Here is a 27,902-nt window from a genome sequence, read left to right as displayed (position 1 = left end):
AAAAAATACAGACTAAAACAATAAAGATAGAATAAAAAATACAAAATAAAATAAAACAGCAAGAAAAACAATAAATAAATCAATCAAACAAACAGTCAGACAGCAACATAATACTCTACAAATGCTAGGCCAAAAAAATAGGTTTTCATAGGTACATTTGTCTAGAGATTCCTATAAACCCTTAAATGTTGTTAAATGTTGATGCTAACTGCTTATCCTGGAAACAATATTCTGGAAATAGTCTTTTTAAACATTGAATAGAGTAAAAAGGTTTGCGTGTACCCAAAAAGAATATTCTGTTATCATTTACTCACCATCAGGGTTTTTTAGGTCAGAAAAAAATTTGTCCAGGCTGCTGTTTTCCATAAAATCAATGTAATAAAGCAATAGTGTATACTTTAAAGATGTAAATGTTATTTTCTTCATCGAAAGCTATCAAATATTTTGTAATATAGTGCAATAAAAGTCATGTGGTTTTAAAAACACAGCGTGAAAAAAAGATAATATAATTTGTATTTTTGTGGTGAAGTATAGGCTACATTAATATGTAAAATATTAGTGATAAGAAGGAAAGTAACCTGTAGTTTTATATTATTCAAAATAAAAACTGCAGATTGGGAACAAAACGCATTTTATCAGAAGAGTTTTACTTTCTTTTCTGTCACTGACAGATCTGATTTTGCCACACCCAAAATGGCGCCTTTCAAGAAGTCGCAAACTAGTGTCACAAAAAAATATGTCCCCTCTGATCGACCAGTGGCATTTATTAACGTTCCGGTCCCCACACATACATCTATTTTTATTGGTGATCAATCTGAGCAGAGCACCGCAGTGCTGCTACAGACAATCTCAGTAACAATCCTCGAAATCAGGCACTAATAACAATGTCAACATACTGAGCCTAATCATGGAGGAAGCAGTGCCTTTTAGCATCGTGTCCACCGTCAAAGCGCTGAGCGGCGCGTTGCGGGGAGACGCTGAAAATGAAGCCGAAATCAGTCGTGAGCGAGAGAAGCTCTGGTTCAAGGAGAGCAGCGCCAAAAACCTGAGAAGTCGCGACTTCTTGTCACCCAACACGGTTTTGACGACATTGTACGCGGGGGGAGAGGTCAGTCTGAAATATGTGCTTATATGCGTTTTTTTAAATTTTCTATGACATGAGCTCTTCTGGCCTGTATCACTGACAGATGCGCTTCTCCGCATGGGGATTTTACGCATGGCTTGAGTCGCCGTGTTCGATATTTCAAGCTTTTGCTTGGACGTCAGGTTATGCTTCAGATAGAGTTGCTGACACAATTGTGAGAATATAAGGCCGAGCTCTGCACAGACACACAGGGCTCCAGCTAGGCTGTTGACATTGGTCGCATCGACCAAACATTTGAACCCTGCGGCAGAAATGATTAACTCTTCACTGTCCGTCTAGGTCAGGATATGCCAATATGAAAAAAATAAAACCGCTCGTTACTTTTGACCTACTGAATTAGGAAGTCGTCAGAAGGAAGATGGGAGAACCACGAAATCAATAACTTCCTGATTCAGGTCATTAGGTGTCAAGAAACCTTGTTTGATTTATGCAGTGTGAATAATTCAATGACTTAAAGCAGTTAACTTTAAATAAAATTTAAAAAATCTGTATTTAGACGCAGTTTATTGACGGTCTTCTCACACAATTGAATTGTCTTTTGACACCCCTAGAAATTAAAGATGTTAATGACCTTTTAAACACACTTTTAGCAATAAATGTGTTATAAATCAGCAAGTTAAAATAACAAAATATCATCAACAACAACAACAATTACAATGCTCATAATAATGACATATTAACACGCTCATTTAATATGTAACATTATTATTAAAACACTCAAAAAAAAAAATGTGTGTGTTTTTGTTCATGTCTGATAGTGATATGGAGCCCAACTGAAACCACTTGAGCAGCAAATGTTGCCACAGCTGGCGAAAACGACTTCTGTTAGTGTGTATCTTTTTAGCACACTCTAATTTAAAACTTGGTTGCAACTTATATGTAATTATATATATTATACTAATGTATATTTAGTTATAACTTAAAAGTAATGTATATGGAATGTGTAATTGTAAAATGAATACAATTCTGCTGTATTTATTTATTATAAATGGTTTATCCGTGCACATATTTTTTATTTTATTCATTTTATTTGATCAAAATAACTCCTTTTTGCAGCGACATCTCTCTTATGATGAGTTCTTTGGCACAAAGGGATGGACACCCTTTCACTCACATGACATCACAGCAGTAGCAAACCACAATGATCCAGCAGTCAAATCAATTCCTTATGGACAAAATCAAGTCCAGTCCTACATTGTTTCACTGGGGTATTGATCACAGTAAGGAAGAAATGACACGCAGCTTCCATTTTATGCCAACTTTAACTGTTTCATGTTTATGTAAAGTTGATTCTCTGTGAATGTCAATGATTCTCTGTGAATGTTATTTCCATCAAATTTAAGACGTGTTAAAGTTGCGGTCACGTTAGCAACATTTCAGTGAAATTTTGTGAGCAAAAAATGTCCATTACTTTGGTGCAGCACCATAGTGTCACACAGAAGTCCCTTTCAAACCAAGAAGCGTTTTGGTGCTCAAAATAGCGAAATCATGTGACCAATTTGAACTTTTTCATCCCTCATGGGAAACTCCAGATTTTGCTGATTCATATTTAAATGACTCAATATTTGCTGTGAAGTTTCACCTTGAAGTTACACTATGTAACATCCGCTAGAGGGTGCCTATTCAAAACAAAGGCGTAATTTGATGGCGCCAGGTTTGAGTGCAGAATCTTGGGACATGTGGTCTCTCTTCACCTCACAGCCGGTGGAAAATAATCGGGATAGGACTCAGGCAGAAATCATGTTCATGGATGCAATTATTTACGTTACTGTAGTGTGAAGCAGAGTAGGACCGAGTGTTGAGGGAGCTGAGCAAGGTCGCTGGAACGATTGTTGAGCAACAACCTGCTCGCGAGCTGTGGGACTTTTATTATGATGGGACACAGTCGCATAGAGTTATAGTTCATGAGTATAAGCTAACACAGCTCTGTTTATCATATTAGATAAATACGCTTGTGTTAAAAATAATGTTATGACGTTAATATGTCTGTTAGTTCAGCGGCTGCTGTGACACTTGTTGCACACTCCTAAGAGTAAAGCGTTTCTGCAGAATAAAACCGGTAAACTGAGGTTAACACAGATGACACAATTGACAGGCGACTCCCTCAGACGTCCCAGTTCCTTAGTTAAAATAGCAATTTGCCCACAAGTTACAAATATTTGGAAACATTTGGGATATTGTAAGAACTCAACTGAACACAAAATAACACTGACATAGTGGTTTTAGGTTATTTTACTGCAAAAGCCTACATAGTGCATTAAAAAACAGAAATTGTGATCGACTTTTCTTCTCCATTGTGATGTATATCCGAGTGAAATGGCTTCTCAAACTAGACAAATCACAGGGACTTCTCACCAAGGGGGTAATCTAGCTCTCGGAAAGTGTTCCACCCATAGGGGCAGCCATTGCTAACCAAGCCATCACCTGCTGTTAGCATCCCATTGACTTCCATTCATTTTTTTTGTCACTTTGACAGTGAATAACTTTACATCTGAGGCGTTTAAAGACTCCATTTGTCCATTGTTTATTTATAAAGAAACACGACAATGCATAAAGGGCTCCATTACCTTGTATCTTACACTATCGCCCCGTAAAAGCTGTTTTTGTAAAAATAGGCTAACGATTGCGTCATAACCAATGCGACTCTGTCGCACAGTTGAGAAATTACCGTATAGACAGGAGGAGACGCTCAGAAACAATCTTTTACTGTCTATGAGACAGTCGGGGGGACGTGGAGACATAAAGTCTGATAAAGTCAAGGGAGAAGAATAGGGAGAAGCCCATATTGAGCCAAAAGCAACGGGAGAAAACATTTAAACAACGTGATTCAGATTTCACTTTCCACAACTACTAGAAGACCTACAGCTGTCAGACAGGTTGCTCACGTCATGTTGTGTTGTGTGATGTTAATGCTTTTGAATAAAGATAAAAGATATTATTTAAAAAAATTATGATTTGCGTAGATAAATCATTTATAATAAACCATTCCATAAAAAAGATTTGACAATTTAGATTTCCAGGTGCATTATGTTGGTTTTGTGCATTATACCATTTTCAACAAAAGTTTTGATTTAATGTTCAGGTTCCATCTGATGTCCTCGGTGGTATTCGCTCTCTTCATGGCAGCGGCGTATTGCCGATAGGAGCGACTGAGGTGACAACAGAAGGGCTGCGTGTGTGTGTGGATCGCTGCACAGCATTCAGACATGTTTTATGTGGAATAATGCCATATTTGAGACCTGCAGCTCAGAGACAGGGCTGCGTACTCATCAACTGCCCTGCCCTCCACACCAAACAAGCCGTGCCATCTCCCGATACGCTAGCTCTGGGGCAGCTACGAACCATTCTCATTGCCGACCACCTCGGGGCACAGCTCAGAAGACAAGGGTGTGTGCTGACTTCTGTGATCTTGGCATACATTTTGTGACCACAACAGAAGAGTAATCAACTCTTTATTTATTCCGTTTAGGTACACTGTGTCGTTTTGTCCAGCCTTGCCACAGGAGAGTGACATTGTCAACTTCCTGAAAACACTGGGCATTGATTGGCCAACAGTCCCTGTCAGCTGGACCAATGAGGACAGGGAGGAAAAGATGAAGAAAGCTTTAGAGAACTCAACCTACAGAGACAGAGAAATGGAAAGGGGAAAGAGGAGAAGCAGAGGAGAGGAAATCGAGGGAGAGAAGAGAAGAATAAAAGAGGAAGTTAGGATAAACCTTAAACAAGTGGTACAGGATGAGAACCTTCAGGGTTATGATCCCAGTCTTGGCACTTGCACAGGTGAGCTGTAGTACCCGAGTTTGTGTGTGTTTATTAGGGACATAACGGGTTACATTTCTCATGATTTGGTTTATATACAAGAACTGTGTTTGGTCAGTAAATGCCATTATTAGGGTAGAATATTTGATGTTTAGTTTTTTTATTTTATCATTTTATTTATGTTTTACTGTTGTTTTTACCCTGTCATCAGCCAATACAGTTCCAATTGCTAATATTTTTTAAAAGAAATATTGCTATTCAATTTTATTGTACAAGCACTAAGCAATATTTGTTGGTTATCATCTGATACTGAAGTTTTTTTTTTATATGCCACCATTAGTCTACATTTGATATTTAATCATTCATAATTATTTCCTCAATTTTTATTTTAGATCATCGTTGCAATCATCTTAATACTCACTTAAGGTTGATTTAATAACACTTTTAAATGTTGTGATGCCTAAAATCACATGCAAAATATCAACACTTAAAATACACAAACATTTTTAGTTATCAGGATGAGATGAACTGGGCCATTCCTTTAAGTTAATAAAGTATTGGGTCGTCTCAGGTTTTCTCTGTATTATACAAAAGTCTGTGATTTCTCTCATTTCAGTGCAGAGAGAAGCGTTGTGTCATCTGGCCCAGCTGGACAGCGCTACTGCAGATTTCCCTGTGAGTTAAAAGGACCCTCGTTCCAGATCATTCAAATTATAGTGAGTTACCATGTTTTTGATGGACACTTACAATGGATTTCTCTACTTCAGATCTCTACGGCAACAGCCCTTCACGTCACTTCCTGTCAGGATGAGTTTCGTCAGCAGCAAACAGCCATGCTGTGGAGAGCAACGGGTGCAGCGGCAGTGCAGGTTTCACACCCTCTGCCCACACAGACACATTTGGCCATCAGCTGTACCAGCATGCTTTATATGCTAAAAACAGTTGTTCTCCGTTCTATATATTCTGTCCTGTAACAGGATGATTGAGTGGGACATAGCGAAAGACTAGTGTTTTTCTCTCCCCTGAATATATATATATATATATATATATATATATATATATATATATATATATATATATATATATATATATATATATATATATATATATATATATATATATATATATACACACACACATATATATATACACAATAAAATGAGGAAATTAATTAGTAAATTGTGGCCACCACAATAATTTGTTCTCTTGTTTTACAAAATTATGGCCATTTTGTAATCATTTGTTTGCTTGTTTTAGTTCAATCAAAATAAGGGAACTAATTAGTTACTGATTGGACAAAACTGTATTTATTTATTAATACATTATTTATTAATTAAATTGTTTAATTTATTCTCCACATTTCATGTATTTTAGTTACATTTCCAGGGCATTTGATTGGATAAAAGTCTGAGCAATATTTATGCTCCACTTCCTGGAAGAGTAAGACTGAACATTTTAAGTGTATAATTGTTTAAAGTAAATTTAGTCCGTTTTAGGTCCACACTAGCATGTTGATGATATTAAAGTCAAAAGAATAATAAAACCCATACAATTCTTTACAACAAGATCAAGTCATTGTAATGCTTCCAAATGGATGAATGCACAATTTCTGGCTCAAGTGGTGCACAGTTGGATGTGACTACAATTTAGACAATCTCTGCTGGAAAAAGATTTAATGAATGATCGCTCTCTCCCTCTCTTTTAGAGATTAGTGATTTGCGGTCCTGTTAAAACTCCTGGCGTTCAGATGAATGCAGCTCAGTATCTTCAGTAAGGCAAAATCTTTAGAACAACAACTCTCTATCAACTGATACAACAACTCTTTGTTCTAGATTAAAAAGACTACTTTCTGTAAGTCTGGTGATTACAGTGTTGCATGTTTGTGTACTGCTGTAGGTTAAGAAAAGCTCAGATGAAAGAGGCCTCAGAAATGAAGTATGGAGACCAAGTCGAAGGTGTGTTTATCTGTGCAATCTTAAAAAGCTACTTAAATTGCCCGGAAATGTTTGTGATGCATTTTAATACCAGATATATAAACATATTTTTTCTAAACTCTTTTAGGCCAGACATGGGATGACATCATTAGAGTCATGACCTCAGCCACCGTGAGGTTTGAACTGCTGTCCACAGTACACACAAGTCCGGTGAGTGTGTTTGCATGTGCATGTGTGGAATATATTGTCCTGCATCAGAGATGTTTGACAGCTCTCTTTCAGGTGACCTTAGATGTGCAGCGGGACAGTGGTGTGTCCACAAAGGGCCCCAGGGGTGGAGTCTTTGTCATGTATAACTGCGCTCGTCTTCATACACTCTTCAGCAGCTACGAGAAAGGGGTTGAGCAAGGTAACACACACACACTGTAGGTTTTTGGGTTGTGATTTATGATAATGTCAAGATAGTAAACTTGGAGAGGTTGTTTTTTTAAGGTGTATGCAGGATGACTACACCCAAATCTTAACAATTTGCTGTTGTATACATGTTTAAAGTCTAAACTTTATTAGGTAAATGCTGTTTTACTGCTAGTTACTGTCATTACAGTTACAGAAAAGCAGTGATACATGTGCTCTACAAAAATAGACAAAATGTAGATAAAATATACAGAATTTAACGATAGCCAATATAGTCTGTGCAACAGAGGTGCAGAATTCTGGTCATCACATTAGTCAAGGGTTCAATTCACACTAATAACTAGATGCTAATTAGCATAATTATTACTGTGATATTGGCTGTTTATTAGTACTTATAAAGCACATATTAATGCCTTATTCTTCATGACCATATTCTACATCCCTTAATCCCACCAAATACGTAAACTTAACAACTACTTTTCATTTATTATTTATTGAGACAAAAGTCATATAGTTAGTTAAAGTGTAACTGAATTCTGATTGATTGGGGCAGTATACAACTTTGCGATATTTGCTGAGGTGAGAAATCATTCTCGTTTTTCTCCATTGGGCTTTCTGAATAATTCCATGTTAAGTATTAATGTAACAAATAATATTGTGTCTATTTGTGAAATAATATCCATGTCTATTTTTATATATGTAGGTCTTTATCCAGAAATCCCTGGAGGCACAGAGCTGGACTTTTCTGCACTGAAAGAGGAGGTAAAGCCATATGTGACTAACATTCTGTACAAGCACACATTGTCCTATGCATCCTTTTTAAGTATTCAATTTGCTATGTATAAAGACGTATGCCAAATGTGTTTAAACAAGTTGTTTTTGTCTTTCTATGATCTGGTGATCTGGGAAGTTTATATGGTGGTAATGTTGCCATTTCATCATTAGGGGGAGTGGCTTCTTCTCTTCAATTACCTCATCCCATTCTCTGAGCTGCTGGACCAATCTGGACAGATCCTGGAGCATGAAGGGGGTGGAGCCAGGGTTAATTTAAGAACAGAACAGGTACTTAAATGCTTAAATCGATTTGTAATGTAAATGTATTTAATTTATTTGAATTTAATAATTTAGTCTAATCTCAACCAGTCACATCTTTTTCTGTCTGCTGTCTTGCCTTTATTAACACAGCCTTCCATGATTGTTTTGATTTCTCTGTCAGGTGTGCAGATTCTTGGTGTCTCTCAGTAAAGATTTTAGTTCATACTACAACAGAGTTCACGTCCTTGGGGTAAGACATTATGGGACTGTGTGGTTGTTTGTGAATAGTTTATCAATTTCAGTCAGCATCTTTTTATATAAGAATAATTCAGATGCTGTTACACACTTAGAAAACTTTTTATGGCCCAGGCGATTATATGGGTTATGCCCTGTTCACACCAAGGACAATAAGTAACGATAAATACTTTTTAGTGGTGCAATTGTGAACTGTAACCGCCCTCCACTCACCCCTCCCTTTCGAAGCACATAGAGAAGCTATGGTGGCTGACACCGGACAAAGATGTCGTTGTCTGAGACGGCAGAGAGCAGCTAGCGATCTGTAGAGAAGTTTGTCCATTTAGGACTACAATAGAAACACGACAGTGCAAAATGTAGATAGAAATGGCTCATTCTAAGGTAATACAAAAAATAACGGTTTGCCATGCAAGGTCTTTATACACAACTGATAATATAGTTATGTATATTATATTTTATTTCTGTTCAGTCCTATTGTTCGTAAAGTGATAACACAGGACAAAATAGTTGAAATCACTGTCGGAATGATTTTGTTTCCAGCTAATGAATGAGAAAATGTTGACAGCTTTTCAGAATCCATCTTGCTTTAAAGCACTCAAGCATTTAAAGCGGTGGATGACATGATGAAATGGGTGTGAACGGGCCTTTAGTGGTTTTTTTACATTTTTGTGTGTGTCAGTATTTACAATGATTGATGCAAAGTTCACATAGAGTTGGCAGTGCCATTAACTTTACATTCCTACTCTTTCTCTCTCTTTCTCTTTCTCTCTCTCTTTCTTTAGGAGCCCCTGCCTCATCTTTTTAATCAGATGTTTTGTCGTTTATTGTTGCTGAGAGCATTAAGAGAACTTTACCACAGCGCCCTGGACTTCCTTAACTTGCCCCCAATTCCCCAACTATAGCATCTCCCCTGCAGACATTATACTCCAATAGTCACAAACTCTTTCCCTTAACAACCAGCACTATTCCATTTCTTGGTTATTACACTTAAGAAACCTTCCTAAAACCCATAGTTGCCTGACCATCTTGTCCAAATACTTAAATATTTATTCCTCTTGCCCTCCTAAAAGACTGTTTTAAATGCCCTAAACACAAGGAAGGATTGACCCCACAAAATAGGTTACACTTCATCCAATAAGTTTCATTACCCAGTTTAAAAAAAATCTTCCCTACAAGTCACAGAGGAGAAGATTCTTTCATTTACAGTGAATTTAAATTCTCCTGTACCATATACATAGATTCTGCCCTCCTGCATGACAATGTATTCTAAGTAATAGTCTTTAATGAGTGTGAGAGCTCAGCTCTGTTTGTTGAACTCTGAACACATATTGACCATTTAGCACAGTCGTTCTCACAGTCTGATAGACGCAAACATGATAAAGTATCTGTCACCACTGTTTCTGATTATGAATCATGTCAACAGGCTTGGCTCTTTCATGCAATCATTTAGCGTTCCTGAAATGTCATGATCTGGGATGCTACTTTATTTACTATACTATAGTCTTATCTGTACCAAATGAAGTTTTTATTCTAGAGTTTCCCTCCCGTGTCCCTCACTGTTTGTGCCACTGTAAGTGTACAGGTGTACTACTGAGAATCCTTGTGTGCCATACAGAGTTCAGATGCATCTGTACTCTCACTGTGTCTGGAGTTTTCACAGATCTGTGCCATACGCCACACAGTGTTCAAAACCCTGACAATACCAAACACATTTAGAGTGAATGTGTAACTTTCTCACACTTCAAAGTTTATGTTAGTGGTGATGATTTCACTCGATGTATTTAAAAAGACAAACCAACAGAGACAAATAATTAAAAGAGTGTATGCCTCAACATCTGAACTGACTGTGTGCAAATGCTTGACTATACCTGTACCTTTCATGTGTTTATTTCAATGGTATGACTTTACAGTGAGGTTCAATGGTTTAATTCTGTAACTAACAACGAACATTTTTTTATTAGTATTTATGAATCTAGATTGATTATTTATTCATGTTTGTTCAACTAATGATAATTTATACAATTCATAATAGTTTTTTATTACGTGTATGCAGAAATGAACATTACCTAAATTAATAAATTCTGTAAAAGCATTGTTCATTGTTATTACACACAATTGCATGAACTAATGTTAATGTATATTTATAAGGTGTTGCCATTTCATAGTCATGTTTATACCAATGCTAGAAAATAATTTTGTTAACAGATATTTGCCCAAATGAAATTATTTTTAAATCTTGTTTACATTTATGTAAAATTATGATTATGCATATTATACATTATACTAAGCATTATGCATTTGTTATCTTTATAAAAAACATTTACTTCAAGTAATTTAATTAAACCAATTACTGTTTAAAAGAAATTAAACAGCTATTTTCTGTTTTCAACGTTTTACCGAATTCTCACAAAAATATATAGCAGCACAACTGTTTTCATCATTTATAATAAGAAATGTTTCTTTAACAACAAATCAGCATTTTAGAATGATTTCTGTTTAGCTTTGCCATCATTGAAATTAATAACATTATTAAAATATATTAAAATTAAACGTTTTTTTAATTGTAATATTATACTATTTCTTACTATTATTAACATTACTGTATTTTTGATCAAATAAGACAACAACAACAACAACAAAAAAATATTTTACCAACCCACATTTGGAATGGTAATGGAAGGGCACATTTAAATATCTGGGGCTGATTGATTTCTGATGCTGAATCCAAACTCATCGGGGCATTGTATGATTTGAATTTTAATTAAGTTTTAGGTGGAGCCAAAATTATGACCCTGACAGGCATGACTAAACATCCCATAATAACTTAGAGAGGGGTGACAGCAGCTCACCTTTGTAATGGAGTATGTGTTAAATATGCAGCTCGAGTTTGTAGTGCTCAACTGCAGGACTGAAAACTAATAACAGCTGCATTACTAGAAAATGGCTGAGTAAATTACATTTCTTTGTATAAACTCTAGAATACTGCCAACCATGCAGTCAGACTATCTGTAGTAACCACAGATGTCTACATGTACTGAGATGTATGAAGCAATGCGAGTTAGAGGTTTAAGAAGGTGTAATACCGCAGTTCAACCACTAGAGAGCAATCTCGATTTTTAGCTAAATCTTGTTCGTGTCTCCCTTCTTATGTGTGTCTTTAGGGCTTGTTAGGCTGTCAGTCATCACTGCTGGGCATCTCTTCCTTGAAGACAAAAGGAGGAGAGATGAAAAAGGGCAGAGAGAGAAGAAAGAGAGACTAGTGCGTGAAAGGAGTTCAAAGAACGAAGGAGAGTGTGCGGTGTAATCGCTACAAGCAAAACTGCTGTCATTTCAAGAGGTGTGTGTGAGAGCGAGATGAATGAATGAGGTCAGAAGTGCCCATGGGAATTGAATGATTTTTGTAGTTGTCGGGGATAGGAAGACAGAGAGGGAGAAAAGGGTGGGAGGAGGAGGGGAGGAGATGATAGAGGAGAGTGATATTGATGTATGTTGTTCTTGTTGACTGGCGTGGAGTCCTAGACAGGAAATAACAGTGTGAAGTGGGTGTGGTTTGTGGAGTGCTGGGAAATGACACATGGAGATAGATTGTTTCTATATCTGTAAGTGTTGTACTAGCAGAGAGAATGTCCTTTGTAATAGTGGCCTCTTATTTGTAGTTTTAGCTAGACTGGGTTTTGTTTTTAAGTTGGACCTGATGCAAGGTCCAAAATTAGCACTCAGCAAGCATCATGCAGAAGTAAAAATGGGCTTTTGCGAGCATTTAAAATGGAGAATCTCGCCAGTTGGCCAGTAATTTTATTAGGAGCTGCTAATCCATTTTAATCCCCGTTCACTTTCAGTCTGAGCACAACTAACAGGCTTCCAGGAAATCTGAATTCACTTCAAACATTCTGTTCACACTCGAACAGGATTAGGTCTGATTCATATCAGGGTCGAGTCGACTCATGCCCTTCAGCTGTTGACAGAAGTGTGTTCAAAACATGGCTTACATGGAATTCTGCTAATTACACATTGCTGATGTAATTTCAAAAAAAATACTTGCGTCCTCAAATGACTTTTTCCTCAATGGAAAATTTAACTGAGAGACAATGACCCTCTCATCTTGTACATGATGCAGCAAGTGACACAATGACCTACATAATTCCAGTGTAATACAGTCCAATATACACTACCGGTCAATGACTGGAGATGGCAATAAAAGAATGCTGTTCTTTTTAACTTTCTTTTCATCAAATAATCCTGGGGGAAAAGTACCAGAATTTTCACAAAAAAGTAAAACTGTTTTCAACATTGATAATATTAAGAAATATTTCTTGAGCTTCAAATCAGCATATTAGAATGATTTCTGAAAGATCATGTGACACTCAAGACTGGACTAATATCTGGTGAAAATCACATTTCACAATTTTGTAATTTTTTTTTTTATTTATTTGTACTGTATCCTGATTAAGATATTTTACATAAAATGTTTAATGTAGTCCACAAAACAAAAGTTTACCCTTTTATGTACTAGTTTTATGTACCCTTGATTCTTAATACTGTGTCGTTGCCTGGATGATCCATGGCTGATTTTTGTTATTTGAGGGTTGATCATGAGTCTCTTGTTTGTCTTTAGCAACTGCCCTGCGTTCTTCAGAAAAATCGTTCCGGTCCTGCAAATTCTTAAGTTTTCCAGTATCTTTTGCATATTTGAACCCTTTGCAGCAGTGACTGTCAAACATTCACTGATGCTCCAGAAGGAAACACGATGCATTAAAGGGATATTTCCCAGATGTAGGTGTGTTTGTTTCTTCAGTAGAACACAAATTAAGATTCCTAACTCCAACCGTTGCTCGTATAATGCATGTCAATGGGGTGTTTCTATGAGAGCCACTATGAGAGTAAAAAAAAATATAGACATACGAATCCATATTAAACCCTGTGGCTCGTGGCGACACAAAGCAATTGATTTCTGCGAGAAACCCAACCTTATTTATGGTGATTTTTTTCATATCAGATGAATCTCATCTAGTATTCCCAACGCCATTACTTCCGTCTAAGTTCAAAATCCAGGTGTGATCATATATATATATATATATATATATATATATATTTATATAATATGTGTATGTGTAATATATTCCTCATTAGTGCCCCCTGTGCGATAGGATCGGTCGAATGATGATTCTATCTATGTAAATATTTCTATGATTGAGGTAAAAAAATAACACATTCTGTTTGGTTTCTCATAGAAACGGATCATTTCTTGTCTTAAGACATCAATGTTTCGCCACAAGCCGTGGATTCATATGTCTTTCTTTTTTACTCTCATATAAAAACGCTCCATTAACATGCATTATACGAGCAACGGTTGGAGTTAAAAATCTTCATTAGTGTTCTACTAAAGAAAAACACACACATATATTAATCACAACAGTACTAAATAAAATAAAAAACATGTATTTTGTATGAGCACTCTTATTTTGTTAAAATTATGCAATTTTTTTATAGATTCTCCAAGGGGTGTGTAAACTTTTGAGCAAGACTATAGAGATATAGCCAGGTATTGTATTTTTTTTATTTATTTTTTATTCTTAGTATATCGTTTCTGAAATTATTTCCTTGGCACACAATTCTAAAGGTGACAAATAACATCAACGATTTCACACATTTTTATATATCCCTAATCCCCTCGAATATCAGCCGAGACTGCAGTGCCAGAATAGTGTGCCTCACCACAGCATCTAATTAAAACAAAACTGGAGTGTGTCAAGCTTCTAGTGGTTCCAAGTCGTGTGTGTGTGTGTGTGCGTGTGTGTGTGCGTGTGCGTGTGTGTGTGTGTGTGTGTGTGTGTGTGTGTGTGTGTGTGTGTGTGTGTGTGTGTGTGTGTGTGTGTGTGTGTGTGTGTGTGTGTGTGTGTGTGTGTGTGTGTGTGTGTGTGTGTGTGTGTGTGTGTGTGTGTGTGTGTGTGTGTGTGTGTGTGTGTTCTGACAACATGTTGAAAAAAAAAAATCTCTCTCAAAGCCACTGGGTTCCCTGCTATCAAACACGGAAGTTTAGAGATTGAGGCACCGTATTTGATGTAGCTCTCTCAGCTGAAACTTTTGATAGTTTGACAAATTTAGACTAGAGCTGAAATGATTCTTGATGTGTTGAGATCTTTGAGACTGCACAAATCTGTCACTTAAAACTGTGTCAGAACAACCTCATGTGATCTTTCCGTAACCACCCCCCCAAAAAAATCCTTTTTTTGTTTGTTGAAAGAGTAGGTTGTTTTTAGAAAAAAAGGTTGTTTATAGAAAAGTGGTCTGCTTTATGAATCTGTGTCATGCTTTGAATGCTACTTTGGCATAGTATTACGAACAGAGTTGCTTCGAATTGGTTTTAGATTGAGAGCAAGTTCTGCAGAGGAAAAAGAAATACAGATGCTAGCACAGTCAGTCAGTAGAGTATTTCACACCCATCCAGCCGTGTGTATGTGTGCAATAACAGATAACAGCTTCCCCTCTCCCTTTCTGTTTCTCCTCACTAACTTTTTCTGCTCCTCTGCTGATAAAAAGAGGTTAGAATTTAGAATTACCTACTAACCGTTTCCTGTCTTTTAGTTAGATATGTCAAGTTCACAGATTTTTCTCCAGAAAGGACGATCTCCCTGGTCTTCTGAAGATAACTAGTATTTAAATGTGAATGTTGTCCCCACAAGACACAAAAAATGTAAAAGAGATTTCCTAGCCTGTGAAAATAATGAGCAACACGTGTTTGAAATTCATGGAATGGGCTTGGAAATTCATGGTTCACTGCAACATGAAATAAAAAATAAAAAATATTACATTTTATTACTAATATTTAAAATTTTGGGGACTGTAAGATTTTTAAAAATGGTTTTGAAAGAGGTCTCTTATGCTCACCAATGCATTTATTTGATCAAATATAGTAAAAATCATAATTTTTTTTATTTTTAGGTAATTTAGTTCTATTGTAATATCATATCAATAATGCTATACATTCTCTCTCTCTCTCTCTCTCTCTCTCTCTCTCTCTCTCTCTCTCTCTCTCTCTCTCGCTCTCTCTCTCTCTCTCTCTCTCTCTCTCTCTCTCTCTCTCTCTCTCTCTCTCTCTCTCTCTCTCTCTCTCTCTTTCTCGTGTATGTGTGTGTCTTATCAAGGTCTGAGTGTGTCAGGCTTCAGATCCAGCAGCTGGGTAAGAAACTAGCTGGATTGGAGTTTAAGCAGGTCTAAATCCTGAGTAAGACAGCTAGATACCCCTCTCATCTGTTGCTAATCCGCTTTAATCCCAGTTCACTTTCACTCTGAGCATAACTAGAGCGGCTTCCAGTCGATCTGAATTCAGTCCAAACATTCTATTCACACTCAAACAGGATTAGTTATGATTCAAATCGGCGTAGTCAGGTGACAGATGCCCATGACTGAAGTGTGTTTAAAACATAGGCTAGCTGCTATATAAAGCCAATTATATCCCATGCTGGAACAAATTAATGTGCTCCTCCTCTTTAGATGTAATAGGATCCAGTAAGATTTGTTCTCATTAATATAATATGGCATAATCTTAAGGGTCCTATTTAAGGCACATAGCCAATTCTTTTTCATTAAATTGACTCCCTTTTTGGCATAAATTAGGCTCTTTTTCAGTTTTCAGATGTTTTAATATATGTTTACTCTTATCAATGTTTTATGTTTTACTGATGCTATTGATATAAATATTTAAATATTAAATTATATATTTATGTATGAATATTAATATGTTTTGGAATTTTCTTTGATTTAGGCACACATTTATTCTTCTATTTTATGTTTTATGTCTTTTCCATTTTGGTTCTCGGTGTGAGTTTAGTATATACTATGCAGCATATATATTTGTATGCATCTACACAGAATCTGCTGTGTTGGTACTGTGCAGGTGTGAGGTGTGTCTTTGAATGTTGTCTTTGAAAATATTTATAGCTGCATTATAATAGCTTTTTTTTTTTTTTTTTTTTTTTTTTTTTTTTTTTAAATGTCACCTCTCTCTCTCTCTCTCTATCTTCTGTGCTTTTATTCTTTCCCATCCCTGACTCCTCCTTAACAGCCTCCTCCAGCATCATCACCCCTCACCCCAAGCGCTCTCTCTCTCTCTCTCTCTCTCTCTCTCTCTCTCTCTCTCTCTCTCTCTCTCTCTCTCTCTCTCTCTCTCTCTCTCTCTCTCTCTCTCTCTCTCATTCAATTCTCTCATTCAATTCAATTCAATTCAAGAAGCTTTATTGGCATAACAAAAGCATTTTTGTATTGCCAAAGCATTAACACAACATATAATGTAATAATAATAATAAAATATTTTATTGATAAAAACAAAATATGAATAGTAATAATTAGCACATAATAATAATACAGAAAACAAGTAACAACTGAACATACATTGAGGAAAATAAGTATTTGAACACCCTGCTATTTTGCAAGTTCTGGGTCTGAAATTGTCATCGTAGGTGCATGTCCACTGTGATCGATATAGTCTTTTAAAAAATCCAGAAATCACAATGTATGATTGTTTAGCTATTTATTTGTATGATACAGCTGGAAATAAGTATCTGAACACCTGTCTATCAGCTAGAATTCTGACCCTCAAAGACCTGTTAGTCTGCCATTAAAATGTCCACCTCCACTCCATTTATTGTCCTAAATTAGATGCACCTGTTTGAGGTCGTTAGCTGCATAAAGACACCTGTCCACCCCATACAATCAGTAAGAATCCAACTACTAACATGGCCAAGACCAAATAGCTGTCCAAAGACACAAGAGACAAAATTGTATACTTCCACAAGACTGGAAAGGACTACAGGGAAATTGGCAAGCAGCTTGGTGAAAAAAGGTCCACTGTTGGAGCAATCATTAGAAAACAAGCTAAACATGACTTTCAATCTCCCTCAAACTGGGGCTCCATGCAAGATCTCACCTCGTGGGGTCTCAATGATCCTAAGAAAGGTGAGAAATCAGCCCAGAACTACACAAGAGGAGCTGGTCAATGAGCTGAAAAGAGCTGGGACCATCGTTTCCAAGGTTACTGTTGGTAATACACTAAGACGTCATGGTTTAAAATCATGCATGGCACGGAAGGTTCCCCTGCTTAAACTAACACATGTCCAGGCCCGTCTTAAGTTTGCCAATGACCATTTGGATGATCCAGAGGAGTCGTGGGAGAAAGTCATGTGGTCAGATGAGACCAAAATAGAACTTTTTGGTCATAATTCCACTAAACGTGTTTGGAGGAAGAAGAATGATGAGTGCCATCCCAAGAACACCATCCCTACTGTGAAGCATGGGGATGGTAGCATCATGCTTTGGAGGTGTTTTTCTGCACATGGGCCAAGGTGAGTGCACTGTATTAAAGGGTTAGTTCACTCAATAATTCAAGATATTTTATATTTAGTCAGAGAGTGTATCCAAGTGTATGCACACTATACTGTTCTTGTCCAGAAAGGTAATAAAAACATAATCAAAGTAGTCCATATGTGACATCAGTTAGTTAATTAGAATCTCTTGAAGCATCGAAAAATACATTTTGGTCCAAAAATAACAAAAACTACGACTTTATTCAGCATTGTTTCCTCTTCCTTTTTTGTGTTCAAACCTCAAATATTCAAACGGTTATGAACCAGTGAATTGATTCATGAATCGGATCGCCAATGTCACGTGATTTCAGCAGTTTGGCAGTTTGACACGCAATCCATCATTTCAGGATTTTTTTTTTTAGATTATGTCTCTCACAGTGGATATGCACCTACGATGACAATTTCAGACCCCTCCATGATTTCTAAGTGGGAAAACTTGCAAAATAGCAGGGTGTTCAAATACTTATTTTTCTCACTGTATATACACTATATACATGGGTGCAGGTCTACTGGGTTTGTTTAATAAGTGTGTGTTATGGCTGTGAGAGAGTGTGTTTGCTCGTCCCTCAGGAAATGGCAAGAGGCTACAAATCTTAGCTGTATTTGAGCATTTGGCTTCTTCACCAAGCATGCAGCCCAGTTTTTGGGTTGGGCTACAGGTGCTGAAATGTGGGAATATTTTATTAATTTTTGGGGTAATAATGGTCTCTGATATTTTTGAATTTTGTCCATTTTATGAAGCGCAGCTCGGTCTCTGTCTCTCTCTCTCTCACACACACACACACTTCCACACTAACTTGCTTGCTCATTCTCCTGCCTTTTTCTCTTTCCCTCTCTCATTCCATCTATATATATTTTTTCATTTCCTCTGTTTTTTTTTTTTTGTATTTGCTGATTTGGGTCACTGGCTGACTAAGAGACAACTCACAGCTGGCCTATAAACAACCTTCCCCCTTTCAGCAGCATTAGCTTTCTCTCTCTCTCACACACACACACAATCTCCTCTCACTCCAGTACTCAGCGGCACACATCTCTCACTGGCATCATTTGTTTACTAGGTCTTTGAAAATGAGCTTCATGGACCACTATCTTATCCTTTGTGTTTATATCAAAAAATGTTTGACATTTTCCGTGCTGTTTTGACTTAGAAGTGCAGCATAAAGAATTATAGCAACAACAAAAAAATAGGCTGGAGTATTAACAAGAACCTGAGAGAATCACAACCCCTCTGCCACCGACACCTTCATTTAAATTTGATTGATTTGCTGTATTTGAAAGCTCAATGAGTCAGCCAGTCAATAGCCTAATTTCTCAGGCTGTAGAAATTTGCAGAAAAAAGTCTTCTGTTTAAGCTTTGCAATAGTTAATATGATTGTTTTATTTTGAAATAAAATAATTAAAACATTTGAGATTATGGATTATTTGATAAATATAACATTTCTTTATAACATTTTAAATCCTTATTTTTAAGATGATTTTACATTCCATTATGAGCATCCCTTTTTCTATTCTATTCTAAATATATTTCGAAATTATATTAATTTTATCATTATGCAGTAATTAAATTGTGATTATTACAATGATAACTCTATCACCCAGCTGTGTTTTTGTGTTAATTTTTCAGCACTCTGCATTTATATTCCTTTGCTATGAATTACCATTTTGTCGGAATAGACTGCGAACAGCAGACTGCTGTGTTTGTTTATGGAATGGGAGTGATGCGTCAGTAATTCGATGATAACACGTTTTGAAGGGTGCGCGCGCGGGCACGGATGGACTAATTCCAACTTTTCACGTAAATGGACGAGGGAGAAGAGCGCACGGTCTACCCTAAAAGTCATTCAGAAGTTAAATTACGAGAGCTCCATGTAGAAATCCAATAACCATGCGGCAGATAACGAACATACAGTGTTCGTAATCCCATAATCCTCTAAAATTGCTAATGACATCACTATATGCTCCCGAAGCGCTTATGCGCAAGCCGTGGACGGGTCTTGCGGTGAGGGCGTGTGCTGCTGAGTTTCGCTTTTACGGACTCTGGGTGTGGAGCCACATTGAATATTCAGGTTCAGCTCACGTGCGGATCATTTTAATTAATTCGCACTCACCAGGCACAGATTTGGTGTGGTAACAGTCTCGCAATACAGAGCACACTCCACCCAATTGACACCATATGCCTCCAGCCATATCTCAAGGGCTCTGTGTGTCTTGAAGAGGCGGTTGTATTTTGAGAGACAGATTAGAGAGCGTGTAGGTGTCAGAAAAAAAACAATGCTTGAGATTTGTATGTGCAAACTGACTGTGCATTATTTAAACCTGCCTTTTGCCAATATATGCACCCATGCTTAGATGTGCTAGTGAACAAAAAATGTCTACAGTACGTGTGTTGATTACCTTCCAGTCCCTCTCTCTTGTGAATATGTATTATAGCCGCCTGCCCGTTCAGGCCCAGCCGTGACAGATGCTCACTGGGCCGAGGCCACCTGCTGCTCGGGCCACATGGGAGGGGTTAGCGGGGTGAGCAGAGAGGACAGGGTTGTGTGCGGAGGGGGTCTGCCCAGATGCAAACAATTACAGATCAACAGTGCTGGTGAGACAAACACAAACCCCTCTTCTTGATGGAACGTACCCCCTTCTCTTGCCGTTCCCATGGTAACTCGTAGAATAGCTATGGCCTTGCAGCTGACAGCTTACCTGAATGTGCGTTTGAGTGTATGTGTGTGCATGTGTGTTAAAGGAACCCAGGTGTGCTCTGTGAAGTGTGCACCCCTGTAATCCGCAGGTTGGATTTTTGGGGATTACAAATCAGCCCATTAGAGCTCTCACTCTCTCTTCTCTCCTCTCATCTCACAGGCCTTATAGAACAGACTGTCTTTTTTAGTCTCATGCAGATAGGCGTCTTATTAATAATTTTGTGCAACGCTATGTTTAGTGCGAAATTGGTGCGACGAGATTGTGTTTGATATTTAAGCCCTTCAAAATTGAACATGGTTCTATGTGAGACTGTGTTTTTTCATTCACTTTGAATTCCAACTTGAAAAATCCAGAGCTACCAACGCCTGTGGGATCTATGGATCTCAGCAGTGAGCAGGACACCAACTGAGCCCAGGACATGAGCGCTGTCTGTGGTTCTGAAAAGATCAGGCGTTGTACACTCACGTTTAAATGGTTTCACATCATTGCATTCATGTTTCATCCAATATATTCATCACATCAGGTTTAGTACATTCCTTTGTTACTGATGTAGATTTTTTTTATTGGCTAACCCAGAGTAATTTCATTGGTTTTGTTTTCACATTTGGTCGAAGATGTGCATCAGATCACTGGTTTTGAGGATTTTTACCCCAGGGAATTTTACAGATTTTAGCATTCATAATAGATGTGTAAATCACCAATTTGTAATTGGCTTAGATTTAATTTCTATGAATATTAGATTTAATTTTCTATGAATATTGACTTAACATTTGATCCAACATATTACTACATCAGAGATATATATATATATATATATATTTTGCACTGACATTTGATCCATTTACGTTTATGCATTTGGTAGATGCTTAAAAGTGACTTCCAGTCCATACATTTTCATGCATTTGAATCAAACCCATGACTTTTTCACGTGTTACGTGTCAAACCATGACACGTAACACCATGCTCTACTGTATGAGCTACAGGAATGCTCTAACATATAAATCCTTATTAGTGAATACAAAGTTTTATCATCATCTACTAGTGAGATAAATGAGCTGTATGTATTTTCGTGACGTGTAAGAATTTGAATTAAGGGATGTACTTTATTTGGGGATGATGTGTAACACTAAATATGATTGCTGTTCCCATAGGGTGTTTGGCGAGCCGCTGAATTGCAGGCGTGTTACCCATCAGTCTATCAGTCAGGTTTCACAGAGGAAGCTCTCAGTTATGGGAATCCCTCTCCTCCTCACTTAATGGGATTTAGGGCTGCCGTGACTGTGTGATATAATACCATCAAGCGTCTAGACATGCACACTGGCACACCCGCAGAAAGACTAGACATGAATCTCATCCTCCACAGTCAACGAGGAAAATTCTCAAATCATTTTTTTCTGCTTAGACATCAACTGGTACACAGAAAGCACAAGTCCTTTACCACAGTCATCTCTGCTCAGCTCAGACTACAGCACGAGAACAGTGGGGCGCGAGGGCAGCTTATCTGGGAGAGAAAGTGAGGGCGTGCGCGCGCACAGTATAATTGAGCCGTATGAATTTTTCAACATTCGTGGATTCGTTCCAACCGTGTCAGTGGCAGGCAGACTGCGAGACACAGATTGGTTTTTGTAACGCGCAAGTCTATTTCTGACTAAGCGTAGATTTTACATCCGCCATGCAGGGCTGTGACACGCGCCTCTGAAATTCACCCACATGCAGTGTGATTTAAAACAGGAAAACAATAGTTATTGTTTCCATGTCAAGCAATGCATTTACAACAAGACCATGTCTACGGAGTCGACGGTAGAGCTGACAGAAAAAAAGAAAATGTGATATTAATGCAATGCACTGAATAGTAAAAAATACGCCAAAATCGAAGAGGGGATAAGACATGACGTCACAGATGGACACCAACTGATTGTTACAGCTACAACACAAAACCACCATCCAATCCCGCACACTAAAAATAACCTGATTAAACATTTAAGCCTAATGTATATTTAGAACAGAAAAAAATACGCGGTAAAGAAAAATGTGTAAAAGGGAAAGCTGCACGATAGGCCAATTTGCCCTTTTAGCGAAAATACTTAGATTATTTTGGGGCAAGACGTTTTGCAGTTATTACCATTGAGGGCCGAATGTGCGGATAATCTAAAAAACAAAACTAATTTAATTCCACTAAATAGGCCAACTTAAAAAAATTACTTATAAATTGAGGCTAGATATGGTAAAATTGTATTTTATTCATGTTGCATATTATGTTGTTTAGTTCATTTTCGCATTAGATGGTGTTTTATCTATTTCTGTCTTCCCATTGATCAGGGCAAAAATATTTACTATCCATTTGAGACCGCATTATGTGGCTTTTCTGTTACAGCGTTACATGTGGCGTTCTATTATGGAAGATATCAGCCTATATTTTATGACATGCGGTTGGTATTATCATTAGGCTATTTCGTTTAAATTAAATGTATGGATTTATTGAGTTTTTATGGAAATTACATTCTATTTAATTTCATTTTGATATTGATAGGTCACGTTTGTGGAGGCAAACTCTCCAGCGGTGGACATGGCGTCATCTGAGTGAGGGAACGGCCTTGCGCACACTGGAACGAACCATTCCCGTCTGAGAGAGAGAGAGAGAGAGAGAAAGAGAGAGAGACAGAGAGAAGCGAGAGGGGGAGGAGTGAGGGTAGCACCGGGTTCGCTGTGAGCCATGTTGGATGTGAATGAGAGATGCTGCGCTCGTGTCGCTGCTAGCCGGAGCTCTACCAAACACCGAGAGTAGATGCGAGCTTCCCGGGATCACCGAGCGACCGGGGAGCACGGCGGAAGGAGTCGGGCGGTGGTGGATGAGCTGGCCACTTAGCCGGCGTTTGGAGAGAGAAAGAGAGACACTTCGGTTCAGAGAGAGGGGAGAAAGGGGGGAGAGAGAGAAAGGATTTCACCAGACTAATGGCTGCACTGCTACTGGACTTGGGCTCGCTTTCGCCGCTGCTGTTTCTCCTTTTCCTCAGCTCTTTGTTCACTGTTATCCCGGGGAGTGCAGCAGGACCGTGCTGCCGTTCTCTGTGCACCCACCCAGCCCCCGGAGACGCTCAAATCGCCAGCCTGCCCGACGGAACGTTAACGGGGGCTTTGGCTGGGGGCGATTGGAAGATCCACCCTGCACGGACGGTACGGTCGCATAGACGGGAATTACAATGCTTACGGTCTAGTGTAGAGGGAACCTCCTCGTGTCCGTTGAGTACGGATTGCCGGAATTCTAGTGTATGGGTATCAGAACCGGCGTCGCACACCGGACGCTGTCATCACCAGCCCTTTTGGAGTAACGGTGGCAGCGGAGAGAAGGGCGTTGTTTCTCGTGTTCTCGCCTCTCCGGTTCAGTATGGCAAAAAGAGGACTATACAAAGGACTAGAACGCGCTCGCGGCCACAGACGCGCCTCGACACGGACTGGGTCGTTGTACAAAGCTTGTTGGATAACTCTAGAACCGCAGATAGCAAATCCAGGCCTAAACACTGCCCATGTCACCCAAAAAGGGAGTTTGCCGCTACCAAGACATCAACTCGGTCGTTATTAAAAGCCCATTCTCATTCTAATGTGGTCTCGGACGCCAATAAATTGCACAAAGCAACAGCGGACCGTCCCCTTTCAGGCCCCCTGAATGTTATCGATCTCACCAGAGAGGACTGTAACGGGTCAGGCTTTAAGAATACCCGCGGGTGCTCGGAACCGTGCGCGCGGCAGCTCTCTCTAGGGCTTGGAAGCGAAGCAAACAGCTGTCTCGAGTCACACCGGATCACAGGTTGTTCTGAAAGGCATCCAGCCTGGCACAGCAGTAACTGGCACCGGTTCAACATTTCTCTGAGGCGCTGTGCTGTTTGTGGAAGGCAAGCAAGAGAAAATACAAACACCACATCTGCAAATAACAACTCAAAAGTACAGTTTGTGCATGCAAAGTCTGATCGGAATAGTCAACCGAAGTATTCTTGTGCACTCAAACGGACTGATGCTCGGGATTTAACGACACAGGCTGACTGGGTCAGAATTGGGACTTTGTTTAGTGACAGAAAGGCTCATTATAAAAGATCAACTGGAATCAGCGCGGCTCCGTTGTATATCGGTGATGTACACAACTCTGACTCATCTGTAACTGACACTCCCAGGGGTCATAATGCATCACATATCTACCTCTTAATCGAGCTGAACTTTCCTAAGCGTTTTCGTGACTCACACAATCGCACTGAGCGCGCGAGAAAACATTCAGCACCCGCTCAGTGGACAGCGCCAGTCTCCGTGCATGAGCTCGCTTACTCGAGTGACTTTACTGAAAGTTTGCTGCTGGGGAACTGGAACAGTAACAATAACAACAACTGCGCCAAAAATCGTAATAATAACGACACCAACAGCAGTAGCAGTCCTGGCGATCAAAATGCAAATGAAACTCAAAATGTTCCTGGGAGTGAAGAGCGCGACTCTGTAAGAGGGGAAAGCGCACGTTCTCCTTGCTCCGGTGCGCGTGCAGAGTGTGGCGACTACAGCGCAGACGACAGCTTAAGCGCCGATGGGGGAGCCACGCGGTCGCAATTAAAGTCCGGTAAACTGGTGTCATTACAAGCTGAGGGTGTCCGTCAGCAAGAAGAGCAGCTGGAAGCCGCGGCTGAGTGTGGGAGGAGGGAGGGACAGATAGAGGGCGGGGTGAAAGGGGAGGGAAGGGGGGAGGGTGACAGACAGCCTGTAGAGGGGGAAAGGGAGGAAAGCATAGAGTGGGTGATTGCAGAAGACACAAAGGAAGAGGCAATGTTAGAAGAGACCAATTTACTGAGAAAAAAAGAAAAAGGTCAAGGCAATGGCACCTCTCAGTCAGAAAGAGAGAGTGATGAAAACAAAGAGGGAATGTGGACTGAACAAATTGAGATTAACAACAGTGTAGATGGGGTGAGAAACGCACAGACAAATCAGTACAGTGAGAAACTAAAAGCAGTAGAGAGTGATGAATTGCAGAGAGAAGAGGAGCAGGAGTACAATGAAGAGCAGACAGGTATCCCTCCTGTTGGGCGCTCCCGTAGAGCTGCTAATCGACATCCCCATTTCCCCCAATACAACTACCAGGTTCAGGTAGCTGAGAACCAGCCTCCTGGTACCTCAGTCATAACTATGACAGCTGAGGACCCTGATGCTAGCGAGGCAGGCAGACTCAGTTACAGCATGGCCCCTTTAATGAACAGCAGGTCCATGGATTACTTCCAAATCGACCCAATTACTGGCCTTCTCACCACCACACACATTCTGGATCGTGAACACATGGACTTGCACTACTTCAGAGTTACTGCCACAGACCACGGCTCACCACGTCTTTCTGGAACAACTATGGTGACCATCACCGTGGTTGACCGTAATGATCACTCTCCTGTGTTTGAGCAAACAGAGTACCGCGAGACCATCCGAGAGAATGTGGAAGAGGGATATCCTATCCTACAGCTACGAGCAACAGATCTTGACTCGCCGACAAATGCCAATATACGCTACAGATTTATTGGAGAAAGCGCACCTGTTGCACGTTCTGCTTTTGAGATCGATCCCCGGTCAGGCTTGATCACGACACGAGGTATTGTTGACAGAGAGGCAAATGAGCGTTATACGTTGCTGGTGGAAGCGAGCGACCAGGGGAGAGAGCCGGGTCCACGGTCAGCCACCGTTAGTGTCCATATCACTGTGCTGGATGAGAATGACAATGTTCCACAGTTCAGTCAAAAGCGGTACGTGGTTGCAGTTAGAGAGGACGTTCGACCACATTCTGAAATTCTCAGAGTCAGCGCTTCGGACCAGGATAAAGATGGGAATGCTGCTGTGCACTACAACATAATCAGTGGGAACAGCCGAGGACAGTTTGCTATTGACAGTGTTACTGGAGAAATCCAAGTGGTCGCACCGCTGGATTTCGAGTCAGAACGTGAGTACACGCTGCGACTGCGGGCTCAGGACAACGGCCGCCCCCCTCTCTCTAACAACACTGGAATTGTGAGTGTCCAGGTCACCGATGTCAACGATAATCCACCTATCTTTGTATCCACACCTTTCCAGGCTACAGTGCTGGAGAGCGCTCCTATCGGTCACTCCATTCTCCACATACAAGCTATTGATACAGATAATGGTGACAATGCACGTCTGGAATACCGTTTGACCGGGACTGGCACAGATACACCTTTTGTTATCAATGCTGCCACTGGTTGGGTCACAGTGAGCTCAGAGCTTGACCGTGAATCGGTAGAGCACTACTTCTTCGGTGTTGAGGCTCGAGATTATGGCGCCCCGCCTCTTTCCGCCACAGCTAGTGTTACGATCACAGTGATGGATGTTAATGATAACCGACCAGAATTTCTACAAAAAGAGTATTACGTCAGACTAAACGAAGATGCGGCGGTTGGAACAAGTGTGGTAAGCGTAACCGCAGTTGACCGCGATGTAAATAGCGCCGTCACATATCAAATCACCGGTGGAAACACACGTAACCGCTTCGCCATTAGCACAGCCAGTGGCGGAGGACTTGTCACCCTAGCACTGCCTTTGGACTACAAACAGGAACGTCGCTACGTGCTAACAGTCACTGCTTCTGACAGAACTCTCCACGACACCTGTCAGGTGCACGTCAACATCACAGATGCCAATACACACCGGCCCGTGTTCCAGAGCGCTCATTATTCAGTGAGTGTGAATGAGGACCGGCCTCCTGGCAGCACTGTGGTGGTCATAAGTGCCACGGATGATGATGTTGGAGAAAACGCACGTATCACTTACTACCTGGAGGACAATATCCCACAGTTTCGTATCGATCCTGCATCCGGGGCTATCACACTTCAAGCCGAACTAGACTACGAAGACCAGATGACTTACACTCTTGCCATCACCGCTCGTGACAATGGAATCCCACAGAAGTCTGACACCACATATGTGGAGGTCAACGTTAATGATGTGAACGACAACGCACCTCAGTTCCTGAGCCCCAGGTATCAGGGTGGAGTCAGTGAGGATGCTCCACCTTTTACTAGTGTCCTACAGATTTCCGCTACTGACCGTGATGCTCATGCCAACGGCCGTGTGCAGTATACATTCCAAAATGGAGAGGACGGTGATGGCGATTTCACTATTGAACCGACCTCTGGAATAGTCCGAACCGTCAGGAGACTTGACCGTGAAAGTGTTCCCTTCTACGAACTGACTGCTTTTGCTGTGGACCGCGGTGTCCCACCTCAGCGTACACCCGTACACATTCAAGTCAGCGTTATGGATGTCAATGACAATGCT

General features: G+C 39.7%; 2 protein-coding genes across 4 annotated transcripts in view; both read left to right on the top strand.

Annotated features, from left to right (window-relative positions):
* Positions 1-750: 750 nt before the first annotated feature.
* dalrd3 (DALR anticodon binding domain containing 3) lies at positions 751-10,373 on the top strand. Its single transcript, XM_067413697.1, has 13 exons — positions 751-1,108; positions 4,227-4,531; positions 4,614-4,924; positions 5,520-5,578; positions 5,671-5,772; positions 6,609-6,673; positions 6,800-6,858; positions 6,965-7,047; positions 7,120-7,246; positions 7,955-8,013; positions 8,197-8,313; positions 8,468-8,536; positions 9,324-10,373. Exons 1-13 carry the CDS (start codon positions 908-910, stop codon positions 9,441-9,443), a joined length of 1,677 nt encoding a protein of 558 aa, XP_067269798.1. The 5' UTR covers positions 751-907; the 3' UTR covers positions 9,444-10,373.
* Positions 10,374-23,291: 12,918 nt separating this feature from the next.
* Positions 23,292-27,902, top strand: part of celsr3 (cadherin, EGF LAG seven-pass G-type receptor 3) — a 56,243-nt gene continuing 51,632 nt past the window's right edge. For 2 of the 3 annotated variants that reach the window (XM_067413684.1, XM_067413685.1), the window contains exon 1: positions 25,329-27,902. This exon is cut by the window's right edge and continues 556 nt beyond it. In XM_067413684.1, the coding sequence (XP_067269785.1) occupies positions 25,398-27,902 (2,505 nt within the window). In that variant the 5' untranslated portion in view covers positions 25,329-25,397. The other variant, XM_067413683.1, reaches the window with a different exon arrangement.

Source organism: Pseudorasbora parva, chromosome 13 (genome assembly GCF_024679245.1).
Source record: "Pseudorasbora parva isolate DD20220531a chromosome 13, ASM2467924v1, whole genome shotgun sequence".
NCBI lineage: Eukaryota > Metazoa > Chordata > Actinopteri > Cypriniformes > Gobionidae > Pseudorasbora > Pseudorasbora parva.
Note: the sequence above shows the minus strand (reverse complement) of the source record. Positions and strands in the feature narration are given on the sequence as shown.